This window comes from Prionailurus bengalensis, chromosome E3, assembly GCF_016509475.1.
Source record: "Prionailurus bengalensis isolate Pbe53 chromosome E3, Fcat_Pben_1.1_paternal_pri, whole genome shotgun sequence".
NCBI classification, from domain to species: Eukaryota; Metazoa; Chordata; class Mammalia; order Carnivora; family Felidae; genus Prionailurus; species Prionailurus bengalensis.
The window spans coordinates 23,305,997-23,325,210 of NC_057357.1; the positions used below are offsets into that span (position 1 = coordinate 23,305,997).

A 19,214-nucleotide genomic window follows, 5' to 3' on the forward strand; every position below is an offset into this window, starting at 1 on the left:
TGTTATTCACCTCACTTCATCTCATCACGTAGGCATTTTATCATCTCCCATCACAAGAAGACGAGGGGTGAGTACAGTATAATAAATTTCGAGAGAGAGACCACATTCACATAACTCTTATTACTGTACATTGCTATTCTATTTCGTTATCTTACTGTGTCTGATTTATAAATTGAACTGAATCACAGGTATGTTTGTGTGGGGAAAAAACATGGTATATGTAGGGATCGGTACTCTTCGCCTTTTCAAACATCCACCAGTGGTCTTAGAACATCTTCCCGAATGAATGAGGTGGGGACTCCTGTCCTGGGAAGTTCAGACAGGTCGTCTTTGCATTTAATCTCAGATTTGCCATGAATGAATTGGATGATTTTAGGTAATCTGCTTTGCCTAGGCTTTTCTAAATGTCTTAGAAAGGGTGAACATGACTTCGATCTCCAGCTGCTGTCAGAGTTACTGGTGTGCATCTTTCTGTTTCTTCCTTACAGGACTCAGTGATGCTCCAGTTGCTGACAAGGTAAGGCATCTCTTCCTAGGGACTGGAGGGGAGGTCCCTAAACCTACCTTCATGAGGACAGTGCTGCCTGGGCATGGGGGAAGGGGCTACAGCATAGCCTGGTGGCGATTGTGGACTTGGAGGTCCAAAGCCTTGTCCTTGCCTGTACTGTCTGGCTTGGACCTCCAAAGAGACATGTTTTTCTCTCTCCTTATACTCCTCCTCCCTTTAGCAGTATCCAGGTTCCAGTTTACTGAAGGTCTGATCAGGAGTTGTATGTTCTCTGGCCCTTTCTTTCTCCTGCCCCAGGACATGTTGTAAGCATGGTGTCACCATGGCTCATGATCATTCATACTCTGGCCTTATTTTAGCCATTCCTGGTTTGACAGGTTGCCGGTCAGAATTGCTGTGAGGAAAAGAGGAATCCCACTGCCAGCACACTGCCGGGTGGTGGTGTTCAGAGCCCTTCTGCAGAAAAGAACTTGCTGGATCTCCTCTCCCCACAGCCATGTCCAGGGCCTCTGTGAGTCTTGTGGGCAAGGACAGTAGAAGAGTGGCTCCCATGTGCACTTCATGTTCCTTCCATGGGGCCGGGTCAGAGGGCAGGGTTAGCGTGCCAGAATACGGGGACGATACTTGAAGACGGCCAGGGACCTCCCTCCCTGGAAGGGCTTCTTCCTTTCTGCCAAGTGTTCAACATGTACTTTTCCCCTTGTCCTTTGACTCCCTATCCTAGTCAGAGGAAAAGACATAGTTTGGTCAGGAGCTCTGGAAAGGGGGTTGGTTTAAGGTGTAGCAGCAGTAGATGCTGCTGCTGATGATTTTGGTGTTCATGGGCTCTCCCCCACCCCCCCCCAATTACAGTATAATTTGAAGTTGAGCAAAATTTGATCATTAGGCAAATAGATAATGTAGAAAGTCTCAAAAATCACTGCCTAAAGACAATATCGAATGCTCCTTTTTTGCTTCTCTATGCGTGTAGTAACGCAGCATGTTGTTTATTTTTACACAAATGGGCTCATAATTGACAACCTGTCCTCCAGTGCAGTTTTTTTCATGTCACATCTTTGGTACATGTGCATATCAACTTATATAACTTTGGCTCATTCTTATAGTTTAATAATTCACGTGCATACAGTGTACACATATTTAGTCATTTCCCTCTTGTGGGTATTTACACAGCTTTCTGTTTGGAGGCACTTGGAATGCTTTTGTAGTACAGATTCCTAGAACTAGAGGTGCTCTAGGGTGTGGATGCAAACACACGGACAGGCTGGTTTGCCTCTGGAAAGGTTGGAGCGGTTTGCCTTCTTGCAGATGGCCTGAGTGCGTCCGTGTCCACGGTAGAGGCACAGGGCCCTGGTGGCAACAGAGATGTGCCGGGCGCTCATTCTTGTTTGCACCCCTGGAGGGTTTCCTTCCGTTTATTCCTAACCATTCAACAGGGGGCCAGTAGTCTTCCTGATTTGGGTGGGCTGCTTCTGTCTGGACTGGAGTTTTCATTTTGTAGTAAAAATTTTGCAATCTGCGTTCCCAATGGACAAAGTCATGAAGTGTGAATGAAGAGGTCAGTGTAAAATTGGAATTCTCCTCTTCCCAGCTCTTGTTACTCTGGTGATCACGTACAAGAAAGGTAACCTGACTGAGCGGCTTGTTGTCAGAGGCTGCCTGACAGCTGCAACCTTGATTATCTTAATAACATCTCTAGTTTATTGGGTCCTTATTATGTGCACACAGCCCACTAAGTGTTCTTCATACATTTTCTCATTTAATTCTGATAACAGCCCCATGAAGTAGATGCTAAATTATTCCCATTTTACGGATGAGAAGACTGAAGCACAGGTTAAATTCCATGTCTAGAGTCCTATTTCTCTAAAATACACACAGACACACATATTTCTTGTTTTTCCCCTTCCTTAACCTCGTTCTTCAGATTCCGGGAATTGTCTACAATTTTTGCTAGTCTTGATACATTTTTTTTTTTTTTTTAATGGCAGGAATTATGTTCCACAGAAGAGTATCCCTAAGGAAGTGCCCCCCGGCACTAAGTCCTCTCCAGGTTGGTCCTGGGAAGCTGGCCCATTGTCTTCTTCCCCATCCTCCCAGAATACACCTCTGGCTCAAGTGTTTGTCCCTTTGGAGTCTGTTAAACCCAGTAAGTACAATTTCACCTCCCCGCCCCTTGCTTTATGATGGCCAGCTTTATCTGCTGTGAATTGGCAGGAGGTGGCTCTGAAACTGGGGAAGTTGAGTGGTAGAGATTAGGCCTGGGGGCAGAGGGTAAGGAGGTGGCTTCATAGTCTCTTTACCTATTATTTTTCATAAAGATTTCTCTGTCTTGGGACTGACACTAAAGGTGAAGGCTATTGGCAGGCAGAATCTAACTAGGGGGCTTGATTCTATTTATAGACCTGGTGCTCACTCATTGGGAATTCAAGAAGGGAATGTCAAGTGTGGCAGAAATAACTCCAAAAAGGTGGGATTAGTAGGAAAGGAAGGACTTGACTGATGGTCCTCTTCCATTAGGGGTCCTCATTAGAGCAGGAGAGCAGAGGTTACCTCCTTACAAAGGAAAGGAACAGCAGGCCCAGTAAGTAAGGTGACTGCATAGGGTCAGCACACTGGCATGTGAGCAGGAGACACCCAGGGTCTTTAGAAATACAGCGCAGGCCCTTCTCTCTGGGGACATGGCTCTCCTGTGGCTCAGTGTGCTGGGGTCAGATTGCAAAGAGCCCTGGGTACAGGCATAGGAATTTAAACAGTTGGTAAGCCCTTCCAAGACTTACTTTAACTTAAAAATAATACATGTTCAATGTTAGTTTCCTGATTCTGGTCATTGTACTGTGGTTATGTAAAATGTTAACATATGGGAATTCTTTGCGTTTTGTAACATTTTGTAAATCTGAAACTATTACAAAAGAATGTCTAAAAAATTAAAAGTGAGAAAATACATATTCAGTGTAGAAATTTCAAAAAAAATAGAGAAAATGAAATCGTACTGTTCACCCAGAAACGGAAGTTCTTTTTTTTTTTTTTTCTCAACGTTTTTATTTATTTTTGGGACAGAGAGAGACAGAGCATGAACGGGGGAGGGGCAGAGAGAGAGGGAGACACAGAATCGGAAACAGGCTCCAGGCTCTGAGCCATCAGCCCAGAGCCTGACGCGGGGCTCGAACTGACGGACCGCGAGATCATGACCTGGCTGAAGTCGGACGCTTAACCGACTGCGCCACCCAGGTGCCCCCGGAAACAGAAGTTCTATTCATACCTTAATGTATTTTCTTGTTTTAGCCATGTACATATATATTCTTAATAAATTGGCACCACAGTATATATAGACTGTTTTACAGCCTGCATTATTACCATAAGCCATAGCGTTTTTTCATGCTCTCGACTGTTCTTCAAAACCTTTATTTATTTAGAGAGCATGCACAAATGTGCGAGAGCTGGGGAGAGGGCAGAGGGAGAGAAAGAGCATCTTAAGCAGGCTCCTCATTCAGCGCAGAGCCCGACACAGGGCTTGATCTCATGACCGTGAGATCACAACCTGAGTGGAAGTCAAGAGTTGGACGCTCAAATGACTGCACCACCCCAGCCACTCAAAACCTTTATTTTTTTAAATGTTATCATACATATGTATAATCATGGTACCATCATTCAGCTTTTGAATTCTTTTCTGAAGGATAATTTTTATTTCTAGTTGTGTTGTTTTTGGTTGTTTGCTGTTAAAAACAGTGCTACAATGAACATCTTTGGACACGCATTGTTTTAAATTTTCCTGATTAGTTCATTAGGATATATTCTTTGAAATGTGGGTGTAGACATCTAAAATTTTGTTCTGCATAACCAAGATCCCTCCAGAAAGGTTGCCTCTTTCCCCCTAGCCTCAAGAATGTTTTCAGTCTTTTAAATCTTTGATAGTCTCATTTTTAAACTATAGAACGTGCATTTTGATGAGTGATGTTTGGCATGAGGTAAAGATCTTTCATTAAAAAAATTTTTTACAGGGGCGCCTGGGTGGTTCAGTCGGTTAAGCATCCGACTTCTGCTCAGGTCAAGATCTGATGGTCCATGGGTTCGAGCCGTGTTGGGCTCTGTGCTGACAACTCAGAGCCTGGAGCCTGCTTTGGATTCTGTGTCTCCCTCTCCCCCCCCCCCCCCCCCCTTGTTCGTTCTCCCTCTCTCTCTCTCAAAATAAATAAACATTAAAAAAATTTTTTTCCAGGTTAGATAGTTGTCTGCCACTTGGTGAATCAGTCACTGATTTTGAAACAGATGCTCTAACATGTTAAATTCCCCTTTTGGGTCTGTTGTGCATTCTTTGTTTTACATTTCTCTCAGTTTTGTGCTTTTGAGTATTTATGGATGCAGATAGCCCTTACTCCCTGTCTTTAAATGGATAGACTCCTGAATTTACCCCCCTCCCCTCCATTTGCTTTAGAATCAATTCTTAATGGAATTTAAAAAATCCCGTTAGGATTTCCATTGGAATGTGATTAAAACCTACTGATTTGAAGAAATCTGCATCTTTACAGTTTTGTAAAATTAAATGTAAGAAGCGTGTGTGTATGTAGTCATACAAAAGAGATGAGGAGGAAATAGGCCCAAATGTTATTAGCAATGCTTATTTCTGGGTAGAAATAATGGTGGGGTTTTTTTTTTTATTATTTTATTCTTTATGATATTCTGTATTTTCTCTAGTGTTCTTATAGTATTTTAGTCTATCTCCTTCAAAAAAGTTCATTTTTTTTTTTCCAACTGGTAATGAGCTTCAGATGTCTGGATGGTGGGAGAGATCAGTTTGACGGGCTCTAGGAATCCAGCTAGAAGTAGTGAGGGCTGGGTTGTGGCTGCGCAGAAAGCTTGGGACCAAGGAGGTAAGTCTCGGAGCTGCGTTGACTGGAGAAGGCGTAGCACTGGGTGATAACCACACGCACGTCTCTTTCAGGCCGGGCTGTTGGCGAGTTTGCAGTCGTGCTAACCCTTTCGGTTCGGTCCTTCTCTACCAGGCAGCCTACCGCCTCTCATCGTGTATGACCGGAACGGATTCAGAATTCTGCTCCACTTTTCCCAGACCGGGGCCCCTGGTCACCCAGAGGTGCAGGTGTTGCTATTGACCATGATGAGCACTGCCACCCAGCCTGTCTGGGACATCATGTTTCAAGTGGCTGTGCCAAAGGTGAGTCCTCTGCTGGCCAGCTCCTTTGACTCTTTCAATAAAGCTTTAGTTACGTGTAAGAGACACCATCTTCAAAGTAGTTTAAGGTGGGAATTTTATTGGCTTATTTAACTGGAGGTCTCTGAATATCTGACTTCAGTATATGTCCGAATCCAGATAAAATCTTAAAACGATTCCTTAAGAATCCCTTTCCACTCTTGACTTTTCTTCTTTGGAGCATCTTCTGTGACAGACTCCACAGAGCATGGAAATGGCTATTAGCAGCTCCAGAGTTACATAGTCCTTAAACCTCTTTACCTCAAAAGGAAACTTTCCCCTGGCACGAGGCATGCATATCGGGTACCCAAGAAAGGGCTAGGATTCACCCTGTTGGTGTTACTTGCACAACTTGGACCGGTTACTTGTGTTCAGGAATAGAAGGTACTCTGGCCAGTGAAGATCTTTCATCCACTGCTTTTCATGGGAAGTTGGGCCCCCTGATTAACAGCCATACCAGCATCATAGTGAACATGGGAGGAATGTCCTAAAAGTAAAGATCTAAGGTAGACAAAAATAAAGACATACATTCTCTAATCCTCATGGTAATCTGTGGGACATGTGTTGCTATTACTTCTATTTTATAAATTTCTAGTCCAAGGCTCAGAGAGGTTAAGTATTTGCCCAAGATCACAGAGCTAGTAAGAGGCAGAATGAGAATGCAGCCCAAGATGTGCCTTAGCTCCTCATGCTGCCTCTTGGAAGCCAGCTGTACATTCTATTTATGGAAAGGAAGGACTTTTGGACCCTTTAATCAGGTGGTGGGTACAGGTCAAGTTTTCCCGTTTACCTCATCTCCCTCTTTGACACTGTACTTGATTAGGAATCAGTTAGATGTTGGATTTTTCTCTGCCCACCCCCCCCACCCCCATAGTCTATGAGAGTGAAGCTGCAGCCGGCATCCAGCTCCAAGCTCCCTGCATTCAGTCCGCTGACGCCTCCAGCTGTGATCTCTCAGATGCTGTTGCTTGACAATCCACACAAAGTATGTTCTGGCACTTTTGCTAGCAGGGGAATGGGGTGAGGGGGTGGGCCTCAACTCTAGGGAGGCAATGTGGTAGGTTGAGAGATGTGTATTTAGGTCTTGCTCTGAAGTCCCTGGTTGGGAGTGGTGGTGGAATATTCCTCACTGAGTCTGCTTTCCTTCGGGGCTTATTGAAAGAGGATCTGTGACCGGATGGCCATAGCTGGGAACCAAGAGAGTGATACAGACTCACCCTAGTACCCTGGAGTCATCTGAAAGGGTGAGGCCTGCCTGTCCTCCTTAGCTGGCCTCCAAGTCAAGGTCCACCTCAGGACTGCATAGGTGTGGGAGTGCTCCCAGGATGTATGACTGGCTTCCCTCGTGTTTGTCGTCCCAAAGGGTCCCGGCCAGGTGTTCCTGTCATACAGTTGTTGGGAGGTCTCACTGGGGTGGAGCTTACATACGTATGTTGTTCCTTGGTGACTACTGGGTGGGTAAAGGCTCTTAATTCTGGGCTGGTCTGTGTCTCTCCCCACTAATTTAACATCTTCTATCTTTGCCCAGGAGCCCATCCGGTTACGGTATAAGCTGACATTCAACCAGGGCGGACAGCCTTTCAGCGAAGTAGGAGAAGTGAAAGACTTTCCAGACCTGGCAGTCTTGGGTGCAGCCTAACTTTTCACAAGACAGACCCTGCCGCTCGAGCTTAGGCCAGTGTGAATGTTGCTGTCTAGATAGGACTAATCACGGTGATTTAGTGCGGAGTGCCAAGAGTTCTATCCCGACGTCAGGCTCTGGATCCCAACCTCTGACTTATTCTGCAGATACTACTTGTGTGTGTGTGTGTGTGTGTGTGTGTGTGTGTGTGTGTGTGTGTGTTGGGGGGGGGTTGTGGGGGTGGGTAGCGCAGGGCTTGGGGTGTGGGCAGTGTGGGGAAATGCTAAAGCATTTCTGACAACCATCTGCTACAATCATCTGTTTCTGCATGTGGGTGGACACTGATGTCCCCGCCTCAGGTTGGAGGTTTTATAAGCCAAAGTTGTGTTGTGTTGTGTTTTTTCCGTGTATTGTTCTCTTTTCATCCATCCACTCTGTGCCTTGTCAGCCTTTGAAAGTCTTGGCTGCTCCCAGGCTGCTGTTCTCAGGGACCTTAAAAAGGGACCTGGTTGGTCTTGGGACAGAGAGTGTCTTCTGGGGCACTCTCTTCCAAGAAAGACCTTGTCTCCATTTCCATTAGAGAATGCTGCTTGCTTGTTTTTGAGAAGATCTTCTAAATGGAATGCTTATTGCACTGTTTTCCAGGCGAGGGGCTGCCACTAGACGAGAGGACCACACTTAGTGGGCCAAGCATGTCCTTCACCACTGTGCCTTAGAATCACCCAGAGAGGACCTTCCAGGGCAGAGGGGAAAGCAGATCCCAGGCCTTAATGCAGGCCTCAGGTTCCGTGGGTGGGGCAGCCTGTCTGGGCCCTTACTCAGGACCCTCCTCTCCATTCTCATCCTGTTTCTCCACAAGCATTTACCCTCCAAGCTCTTTGATTGTGACGCCGTGCCAGTCATTGTCAGCCATAACTAACAGGCTCACCCTTGCCTGTTGACTTCACCATCCAAGATGAAGGACTGATGCAAATAGATCTGAAAAGAGCTTAGCAGTGATTTAAGTGGTGAACTGAATATAGAAAGTCCTTGAATAAATACCCATGTAGCAAATACGCTTTGTGGAGTTTTGAGTAAAGTAGGAGACACAGAGCCTGTTGCATTTAGAGACGACCAGCCTAAAGGGCACCGTTGCCTATAGAGGAAGTAGGGAGACTTCATGCTGTGGAACCTGATGAACTGCTCAAGGCCCTGCGGGTCTGGACAAAGCTGGAAAAGAGAGGTGGATTTTTTGTTACGTTTATGGTTTGAAGGAAAAATTCCTGTTTATAGTCCATTCTTAGCACCTGCTGTGCACTGGGTGTCCTTTACAGTCCTGCTGTGCTGGTCGGTGGGAGAAGAGAGCTGTGCCTCGCTGATAGAGCCCAATGAAGGACTTTGAGATCCCAAGCAGCTCACCTGTCTGGGCAGGATTCTACCTCAGAAACTGCAAGGCCCTGTTTGGGGCTCTTTAGCACAAAATCTGGTACTTGCCAGTTGGAGCTGTCAACTTCTACGTATAGTTAGAACTTTGCCAGCGCTAATTGGTGGGCATGGGAGCTGTAAAAGATCATCTAGCTATGCTGAGTTTTAAGCGAATGTGAAAATTCCTAAAACATAAGTGATGAGTGACTTCTTCATTCTCCCATAAGACTCATTTTAATCTAAAATTACTTGCATGTTCAGATGTTTTGTATAACTTTTCTAGGCTCTAGCTATTTCATAAAGTCTTTAAGAGGAACCCAGTATAATGATGATGTCTGCCCAGACACAACTTCCAGCAAAATGTGTGAATGAGGCTTACACACAAGATTTTTATCCCCTAGTTCATTGGCGAACTTGTGTGTCTCAACATCCTGTCTTCCAGGAGACCGACTCCCAGTGATGCTTAGGCAGACTTGAACAGGATAGGGGTGTGTGTGTGTCAGGGGTGCCCTGAAAGTGGCCTGGTTATCATCAGTGCCTTCTATTTATCAAGTTCAGTGACTACTGAAGGCCTCAGCCTTCATTTCTTCAACAAGTAGTTGACCAGCTACTGGGAGCCCAGCGCTTTTGTAGGCACTGCAGATAGAGTAGCGGCCAGAAACCCCTGCCCTTGTGGATCTTCCGTTCTAGTGGGGAGACGAATCCATGATATATTGGGTGGAGACTTGGCACTGATGAGCAGTATTTTTCCCCTATCCTGAACCCCTCCAGGATCCTGCTCACCCATTTCTGGACTTGCCTCTGTGACTGTTTCTCTTTCTCTATCCCTTAAATGTGATGTCCCCAGGATTTAGTCCTTAGGACTTTTCTAAGCACATCCGGGCAGTTAACCGCTAGATGGGCTTAGACCTTGTCTCAAGCTTCTACCTCCTTGCTGACATCAGATCCATATTCATCAGTGGTTATCTGTAGCTTTCATTGTTACCTCAGACTCCTCCCCCTTTCCCCCTACATTTTCTTTTATTTGAAAGCACCTGTCTGAGTCTTCATGGATTCTTGATTCCTGCTGCATCTATAGCCACTCAGTAGTTTTTGTCTCGGCTAGTCTATTTCTTTTCTTTTCTTTTTTTTTTTTTTAATGTTTATTTTTGAGAGAGAGCATGAGTGGGGGTGGGGCAGAGAGAGAGGGAGACACAGAATCCAAAACAGGCTTCAGGCTCCAGGCTCCGAGCTGTCAGCACAGAGCCCGACGCGGGGCTCGAACTCACGAACCGCGAGATCATGACCTGAGCTGAAGTTGGATGCTTAACCGACTGAGCCACCTAGGCGCCCCTCGTTCTATTGCTAAAGCCTACATCATGCCCTCCCCTGCCTTCACTCTGTCACTGCCCTGATTTGGCTTGTGGGGGGTTGAGGGATGGGGGGTGCAGTATTCTGCCTCTCAGATCTCTGAACCATTACACTTGCCACCACCAGAATGCTCTAACAGATCTGGCGACTTGATCCCGGGCTGGAAAATCCTGAATGACTTCCTACTGCTCTAAAAGTTTTTGCGATCAAATGGAATGCTTGAGTGCTCTTAACTCTTCTCTAACTTTGTGTGCTTCCTGCCTTTCTGCATTCTGCCGAGAATGAACACTTCTCTCAGCCGCAAGATCGTCCTTTCATGTTTTGATAATGCCACGTTTTTCCATAGCTTTATAGGAGGCCACTCCTCTCCTTTTATCTCTCTAGTGAATTTAAGACTAGGCTAGAAGCCTGCTTTATCTGTGAGCATAAATGGGCTATGGAGATGGTAAATGTTGAAAACAGGGTAAATGACAACAACAGAACATGAATATTACCTGTTAAAAATGGTGTAAATTTACAGACCAAACATTCAGGGTAGACAGCAAAGGTAATATTCTAAAACACCAGTAGTGCTTGATTACTAGTGTCTACAAATCAAGTATATCCAATGTAGGAGATGCTGACCCAACACAAAAATATAAAATTCTTCCAACTAGGTGTTTTGTTTTCTTTGGAAGAAAACAGTAGGAGAGGGTCCTGGAGTGGTAGCCATGTGGGGTTTTAGTGGGGGTGGGGTGGTGTTAAAGATCAGTCTGACATTTTCTATCTGGAAAGAGGTGGGGCCAGGGAGGACAAAGGAAGGGTCCTCAGGTGAGATGAGCCAAGATTTTCGTTACATAGGTAAGGCACTTAAGGTCCAGGGTTTGCATTTAATGTCCACTGGAATGAAAAAAATCCCGGCCCTTTTTCCCCTTGTCCAGTGCATTCCCAATTATACCACGTTCATTCCGAGAAAGCTTGCATTTTGCTTTGTTTTTAAAGTTTCTTTTTTGAGAGAGAGGGACAATCCCTAGCAGGGCCCGAACTCACAAACCATGAGATCACAACCTGAGCTGAGAACTGAGCCACCCAGCTGCCCTGAAAGCTTGCGTTTTAAAAAGTGAACATTCTGCTCTTTGATTCTTGAATACTTCATCCCACTTCCAGAGGTAACAGTAGGATTTTAAGAGTTAACATTGTAAAAGCATACTGCCATGTTACAGGCACCGGATACTTAGGATTTTAATGTTCGAGGTTTTCTGAAACCCCAAACAGTCTGAAATAATTAAGGCAGCCCTCGGTTGTGATTCTGCGCTTTAGCTTCACTGCTGCCTCTAAGAAGCCATGTAAGTAATTTATCCTCTTCAGATTCCTCCTCTGTGGAGAGCAGAACTTTTTTGAGAATTAAATGTTAATGTATGTAAAGTGACTACAGTGCTGCGTGGCACTTAGCAAAGACTTACTCCATGTTTGCTGTTAGCCTGTCCACCTGATTTCCAGCACATGAACAGAGGTGACTTACCTATAACTGTAAGTTCACCTCCTCAACTAACAAAACAGATGTTTAAAACCTTGGTGAGTTTCAAATTAATACTGAGACACCCTGAACATCAAGGATAGAAGGGTAGCAAAAAATATTTATAGGAAACCATACTCCTAGACCTAGTCACAAGGGATTCTCGCCATTTTGAAAGTCTCCCCCAAGTCTAGTCAAAAGATTAAATCCATAACAGAACACTTAGAAGCTAAGGATGAACACATTTCCTACAAAACTTTCAGTTAGTTTGGTAAACAAAGCTGTGCATTCCAAAATTTATAACCCAGACACCAAAATTTGAAGTAGATAACTTAGTCTGTTCTTGTTTTTGAATGCATGGGCAAAATACTCTAAAGCCAGTGGCAGTCCTATTGAAAGAATACACTGTATAAAGTGTGTTCTGGGGATGCTGTTAACCACCTTAATAGCTCAACTGGATGATTTGGTCAGCTCAATAATAGATGTAGAAAAAGGCATTCTATATCATTCACTGTTTATTCCTAATAAAAGCAAATGACCTGCAGCATGTTTAGTAAGGAGATACTATAGTGGCCTAAACAGAAAGGTTTATTTCCTTGTTTAAAAGGCAGCCAGAAATAGTCCAGAACCAATGTTGGTAATATTTAATAATGACAGTCATTAGGAACCCAGGTTCCAGTTACTCCTAAATCCTCACTCAAGGATATGCTTCTCAATGTCATGTTACAGGATGATGGCTGATATTCCAAGCCACAGGAAGGAAGGGGAGGAAGGAATACAGGAAAACTGATATTCTTAAAGTATCCCGGAACTTTCATGTGATATTGCCATTTACATCTTCTTGGCTGTTTAGTAACAGGGCCACCTAAGTGCAAAGAGGCTGAAGAATTGTCATTCACATGCAGTGCCACACCACATGAAACTGGGTTTTAGCTAAAGAAGACAGGATTTGTAGTAGTGGATGAACTGTCTACCATAAGGAGCTGTGGCAATCTACTGGGGAAGAAAGCTGCCCTTGAACTATTGCTAAATGGGAAAACGCGCTTTTATATTTTGTCATGACCCCAGTTTTAAAACTAAGCAACCCCAGGGGACACCTGGGTGGCTCAGTCAATTGAGTGTCTGACTCTTGATTTCAGCCCAAGTCATGATCCCCCAGGGTCATGGGATGCAGTGCATCAGGCTCCACACTGAGCATGGAGCCTGCTCTGGATTCTCTCCCTCTGTCCTTCACCCCTACTCGCACATGCTCTCTCACTCGCTCTCGCACTCTCAACAAAAAAACTAAACTACCCTGGTATATGTATGCATATATAGTAACTGGTAAGTCTTTGGGTCACAGAATTGCAAATGAGTTCTTTTTAAATTTTATATGCATTTTCTAAAATATCTGGGCTGAAAAATCATTTTTGCACTCAATGTTTTTCAAACTTAAAACACAAAGTGTGGAGAGTCTTTCCACCTGATTACCCTTCTAGGAGACAGTGCTACTGGTTCCTCTTCTGTCCTTGGAGATAATTCTGGCATGTTCAAGTCAATGAACTGTACTTTGCTTTTTTTTTCCTTCCCATGTAATGATATAGCTTGCCGAAATGCCATAATCAGTACAAACTGCTTGGTAGAAAAAAGAATAGCCCCTGCTTTCTGCTGTCCTGACAGCAGATGGGATCAGTCAGTTATATGTTGAAAGTCCTGGGTATTAAAACTGGCACATGAATTTCCTGGTAGTTTCTGTGTATTTCCCTTCCTCTCCCTCCCACTGGCTCCATTCCCATGGGCCCAAACATGCTTTTGTCTTCTCTAGCACCCCTCTCCCTCCTGCCTTATTTCTGGCAGCCCAGCATGGTACAGTGAAATAAGGATGGGTTTTGGAATCAGGTTCAGTTTCTAGTTTTTTGTCACCTGTAGCATCCTGTGCAGGACACTCCACATCCCTGGGCCTCAGTTTTTATGTTCTTAAATGGTAAAAATGGTAAAAATCGATTTCATAGTGGAGGGGGGAGGGGTGCCTGGATGGCTCAGTCGGTGAAGCATCCTACTTTGGCTCAGGTCATGATCTCACAGTTCGTGAGTTCGAGCCCCGCATTGGGCTCTGTGCCCACAGCTCAGAGCCTGGAGCTTCAGATGCTGTGTCTCCCTCTCTGTCTGCCCCTCCCCTGCTTGTGCTCTCTCTCTCTTCCCTCTCTCAAAAATAAATGTTTAAAAAGTTGAAAAAAAATCTATTTCATAGGTTTTGATGATTTATTCAGGTCAAGAAAATGCCCAACACAATAGATTATCTATAACTGTAGGTGTTATTTCTCTTCAAATCACCTTATTTGGGATTTCTTTTATTTGCCACTGTAACTGTGGTCACTTCCATTTTGTCACTTTGTTCATTTCACAGCCTTTCCTGTTCTCATGGAAACCAATAAAATTTTGCTAATGATGCTAATAACCTAATGTTTGCAGAAGCTACAAAAAAGGTTGATGCTTTTCATAGAATCTGACCATCCCCTCCATATCCATTAAGATTAGTATCAGCTGCAAGAAATGGATAAGCCCAGAGTACCAATTGCCTAATACATCTCTGAATCAGTTACTTGGGACTATTGCAAAAATGTGTACTGTAGGTTGGGTGACTTAAGAGAAATTTGGCAGTTCTGGAGGCTAGAACTGTGATAGTGTGTGATAGTGTGATAATCAGGCCATGTACACTCTGAAACCTGTCAGATAATCTTGGTGATTTGCAACAATCTTTGGAATTCTTTGGCTCCTGGCTGTGTAACTCCAATCTATCTTCATGGTCATGTGGTGTGCTCCTTGTGTGTGTCTTCATGTGACCATCTTATAAGGATGCTGATAGTATTGGATTAAGGGCCTACCCTACTTCAGTACGACATCTTAACTAGTTACATCTGCAATGATACAAGGTCACCTACCGAGGAACTGGGGGTTAGGATTTCATGCCTAACTTGTGGAGAGATGAGTTAACTCATAATTCTCTCAAATTCAAGAACCTCTGAGGTAGATTGGGGCCCATATGCAGTCCATATGATGTTAAGCACCCAGGTGACTTCAATCTTGCTCTGCCATGAGTGATTTCCACTGCTAAGAACACTTTATGGTTCATGATAGGAGACTGACAACAAAAGACAAATTACCAAACTCAGGAAAAAGAGGACATCACTACTTGTTCTATAGAAATTAGAAAGGATTATAAAGAAATGTTAGGAACAATTTTATGCTAACTTAGGTGAGATGACAAGTTTCTAGAAAGACCCAAATTAACAGCTGATTTAAGAAGAAATAGAACATCGGGGCACCTGGGTGACTCAGTGGGTTAACCGTCCCAACTTCAGCTTAGGTCATGATCTCACGGTCCGTGGGTTTGAGCTCCGCGTCAGGCTCTGTGCTGACAGCTCAGAGCCTGGAGCCTGCATTGGATTCTGTGTCTCCCTCTCTGCCCCTCCCCTATTCACTTTCTGTCTCTGTCTCTCAAAAATAAATAAACATTAAAAAAAAGAAACAACATTTGAATAGGTCTATAACAAGAAGTTGAATTAATAATTTAAAGTCTTCTCAACAAATGTCCAGGTGCAGATGGCTTCACATTAAATTCTGCCAAATATTTAAAGAAGAGGCTTTCCCAATTCTTTACAAACTCAGAAGATAGAAAAGGATCACCTCTCAAATGATTCTGAGACCAATATTACTCATAAGCCAAAATTAAAGGTCACAAAAACAGATTATAGACCAGTTTCCCCCCATGAACATTGACAAAAGTTCTCAACAAAATAGTAGCCAAGCAAATCTGGTAGCATTCTACACCATGACCAAGTAGAATTTATCCCAGGAATGCAAGATTGGTTTACCATCTAAATGTCAATTACTATGTAACATCGTTTGAATAGAATAAAAGGCAAAAGCCACACAATTATCCTAATAGGCACAGAAAAGTATATTTATAAAATCCAACATTTTAACAAACTAGAAATAGAAGAAAAAGAAGCTCAACTTGAGAAAGGGATTGGACTGAATGCTAAAGACAGATTCTTAAGATCTGGAACAAGGCAAAGATGTCAACTCTTGTCTCCTCCATTCAACATGGTACTGGAGATTCTAACCAGTGCAGTTAGTAGAGGGAAGAAAGAGGGAAAAGGAAAAGAGTCTGTATTTGCAGATGTTATGAACCTGTACATAGACAAATCCCAGGGAATACATGCACACATAAATAGCTTGAACTGATAAATTCCATTCACAATAGCATTAAAATGCAATACTTTGGAATAAATTTAACAAAAGTGCAAGACATTTGGCAATGCGCAACTACAAGGTATTATTGAGTGAAATTAAAGATCTAAATTAGAGATTCTGAAGGAGGGGTGATTGTTTCCACTGAGAGACACTTAGCAATGTGCATAGACATTTTTAGTTGTCACAACTTGGGGGAAGAGATGCTTTGGGCACCTAGTGGGTAGAGGCCAAAGATGTAGCTACACATTGTACAATGCATAGGACAGCCTGAACACCAAAAAAATCATCTGGCCCCAAGTGTGAATATCCCCGAGGTTGAAAATCCTAAACAGCCATTTCACGTTCGTGGATCAAAAGACTCGATATTGTCAAGATGCCAGTTCTCAAAATGATCTGTAAGTTCAATAAAATCCCTATTCCAACAGCATTTTTATGTAGAATTGGTAAGCTGATCAAAAGATGTATATGGAAATGCAAAGGTCTGGAGTAGCAAGAGAGAGGGAGGGGCAGCAGAGAGCCTGATGCAGGGCTCAATCTCACGAACCGTGAGATCATCCCCTGAGCTGAAACCTAGACTCTTAACCGACTGGGCCACGCAAGCAACCCCACAAGACAAGTTTTAAAAGAACAAAATGGAAAGACTTAACACTATCAGACTTCCAAACTCACTATAAACTACAGTAATCAAGAGAGTTTGGTTTTGGTACAGAATCGGCATATGGATAATGGAACAGAATTAAGAGTCCAGAAATCCTTACATTTATGTCATTTGATTTTTGACAAAGATCTTAAGGCAATTCAGTGGACAAAGGAAAGTTTTTAAATTGTCCTGGGATAACTATATCTGTATTAAAAAAAAAAACCCAAATAAACAAAAAACGGGCGCCTGGCTGGCTTGGTCGATAGAGCACCCAACTCTTGATCTCAGGGTTGTGAGTTCCAGCCTCACATTGGGCATAGAGGTTACTTAAAATCTTAAACAAACAAACACACTTAGGCCATTAACCTCATACCATAACCAAAAAGTGAACTCAAACTGGATCACAGACATAAATGTAAGAGCTAAAATTTTTAAAACTTCTAGAAGAAAATTTAGGAGAATTCTTCATGATTTTAGGTTAGGCAAAGATTTCTTAGATTTCAAAGATTTCTTAGATAGTATGGTCCATAAAAAAGAACAAGTGATAATGGAATTTATCAAAATTAAAAACTTTTGAACCTCAAAAGACACCATTAAGACAATGAAAAGACAAGATACAGATTGGGAGAAAATAGTTGTGAACCATATTTCTAATAAGGGAAGTCAGAATATGTAAAGAACTTTTTTTTTTAATGTTTATTTTTGAGAGAGCATGAGCAGGGCTCAGAGCTGTCAACAGAGCCTGATGTGGGGTTCAAATTCATGAGCTGTGAGATCATGACCTGAGCTGAAGTCAGACGCTTAACTGACTGAACCACACGGGTACCCCAGAATATGTAAAAAACTTTAACAGCTCGATAATATGAAGACAGGCAACCCTGTTTAAAAATGGGCAAAAGATTTAAATAGATGTTTCACCAAAGAAGATGTAAGAATGGCTAATGAGAACATGAAAAGATGTTCAAAATTGTTGGTTATTAGGGAAATGCAAACTAAAGCAACAATGACTTACTACTACATAACCAATATTGGTGAGGCTATAGAGAAACTGGAACCCGCACACATTATTGATAGTAATGTAAAATGGTATAGGCATTCCAGGTAAGTTTGGCAGTTTCTTAAAAAGTTGAACATATGGGGCGCCTGGGTGGCGCAGTCGGTTAAGCGTCCGACTTCAGCCAGGTCACGATCTCACGGTCTGTGAGTTCGAGCCCCGCGTCGGGCTCTGGGCTGATGGCTCAGAGCCTGGAGCCTGTTTCTGATTCTGTGTCTCCCTCTCTCTCTGCCCCTCCCCCATTCATGCTCTGTCTCTCTCTGTCCCAAAAAAAAATAAATAAACGTTGAAAAAAAAAATTAAAAAAAAAAAAAAGTTGAACATAAATTTATCTCGTAAGTTGGCAATTCCACTCCTTGGACTATATCCCAAAATAATGAAAACATGTCTACACAAAGGAATGTAGTGAACGTTCACAGCAGCATTATTTAGAATGACTTTAAACTAGAAACAGCATAAATGTGAATCAGTTGGTGAATGAATAAATGAAATGCATTATTGTGTCCACAAATGGAATACTATACAGCAACATAAAGGAACAAGCTACTGATAACATGGTACAACACAAATGGACCCCAAAAACATTCTACTCAGTAAAAGAAGGCTGATACAACAGACTACACAGTATATGATTCCACGTATCCGAAAAATCCAGAAACGGTAAATTTATAGACCTCAGACTAGTGGTTTCCTAGGGCCTGGTGTGGGAGCAGAGATTAAATGCAAATGAGTAGGAAGGAAGTTTTTTGGCTGATGGAAATGTTCTTGTGGAGATAGACTAACACTCTAAATTTACCAAAAGTCATTGAATTGTATACTCACAATGTGTGAATTTTATATCCTGTAAATTATTAGTAAAGTTGTTTTTAAAAAGTTCCTCGAGGAGGGGAGGGTCATATTGTAGAGGCACTTAAGGCTTCCAATACCACAGGACTCGATCAATTTGCTCCTACCAAGGATAGTGTACGAGCTTTCCTGCTTTGTGGAGTTAGGTTCTTAGATATAGTGTTCAAGAATTACCGTATGCACGGAGTCAGAGTATGCCTGGGGTGAGAACGGATAAATGGCAAAATTATTCACAATTGTACAGAAAGGATTTTTTTTTATTTTTTTATTTTTATTTATTTTTTTTTGGTTCCTATGACAAAGGAGGTCCTGTTTTCTGAGGCGTCACATTGTTTATTTTAGGCTGGAGGAAACAGTTACGTGCAGACCGGTGAGTTCCAGTTCCAGCGCGGTGTGTTGCAGGGAAGGACTAGGAGGCTCGTGTGGCTACACGGATGAAAGGAGCAGGAAGGGTGGTAGGCACAGGCCAGATCTCGTAGAGTAAGTAGGAAGGCAGTAAAGCATGGTAAAGAGTTCAGGTTTCAGTGGCGGGCTTGCCTGAGTTCCGATCCCCACAGTGCCACTTTCTGTCTACAAGACTGAACCAGTTGCTCAACTGCCTCAAATCTTCATCTTTACGTTGGGGAAAATACTGGCACTTAAAGTACCGTGAAGACTGTGAAGTGCGCTAGTGCACGTAAGGGCTTTGGAGGAAGCACATACTTAGGCACGCGAACACGCACTTAAGTTAGCAAAAGAAGCGGAAGGCCTTCAAGCGCCCGCTGCTCTCCGCTCTCCGCCAGTGGCCTTGCGCCAAAGCCCAGCTCACCAGGGCGCCCGGAACGCCCGCAGTCACTATGGTAACGGCCACCTACTTC

General features: G+C 43.3%; 1 protein-coding gene across 1 annotated transcript in view; it reads left to right on the forward strand.

Annotated features, from left to right (window-relative positions):
- Positions 1-8,385, forward strand: part of GGA2 (golgi associated, gamma adaptin ear containing, ARF binding protein 2) — a 34,580-nt gene extending 26,195 nt beyond the window's left edge. The window contains exons 12-17 of the mRNA XM_043560293.1: positions 489-517; positions 886-1,019; positions 2,494-2,651; positions 5,506-5,675; positions 6,586-6,696; positions 7,240-8,385. Coding sequence (XP_043416228.1) covers positions 489-517; positions 886-1,019; positions 2,494-2,651; positions 5,506-5,675; positions 6,586-6,696; positions 7,240-7,350 — 713 coding nt within the window. The 3' untranslated portion in view covers positions 7,351-8,385. The remainder of the gene's footprint in view (positions 1-488; positions 518-885; positions 1,020-2,493; positions 2,652-5,505; positions 5,676-6,585; positions 6,697-7,239) is intronic.
- Positions 8,386-19,214: the final 10,829 nt, after the last annotated feature.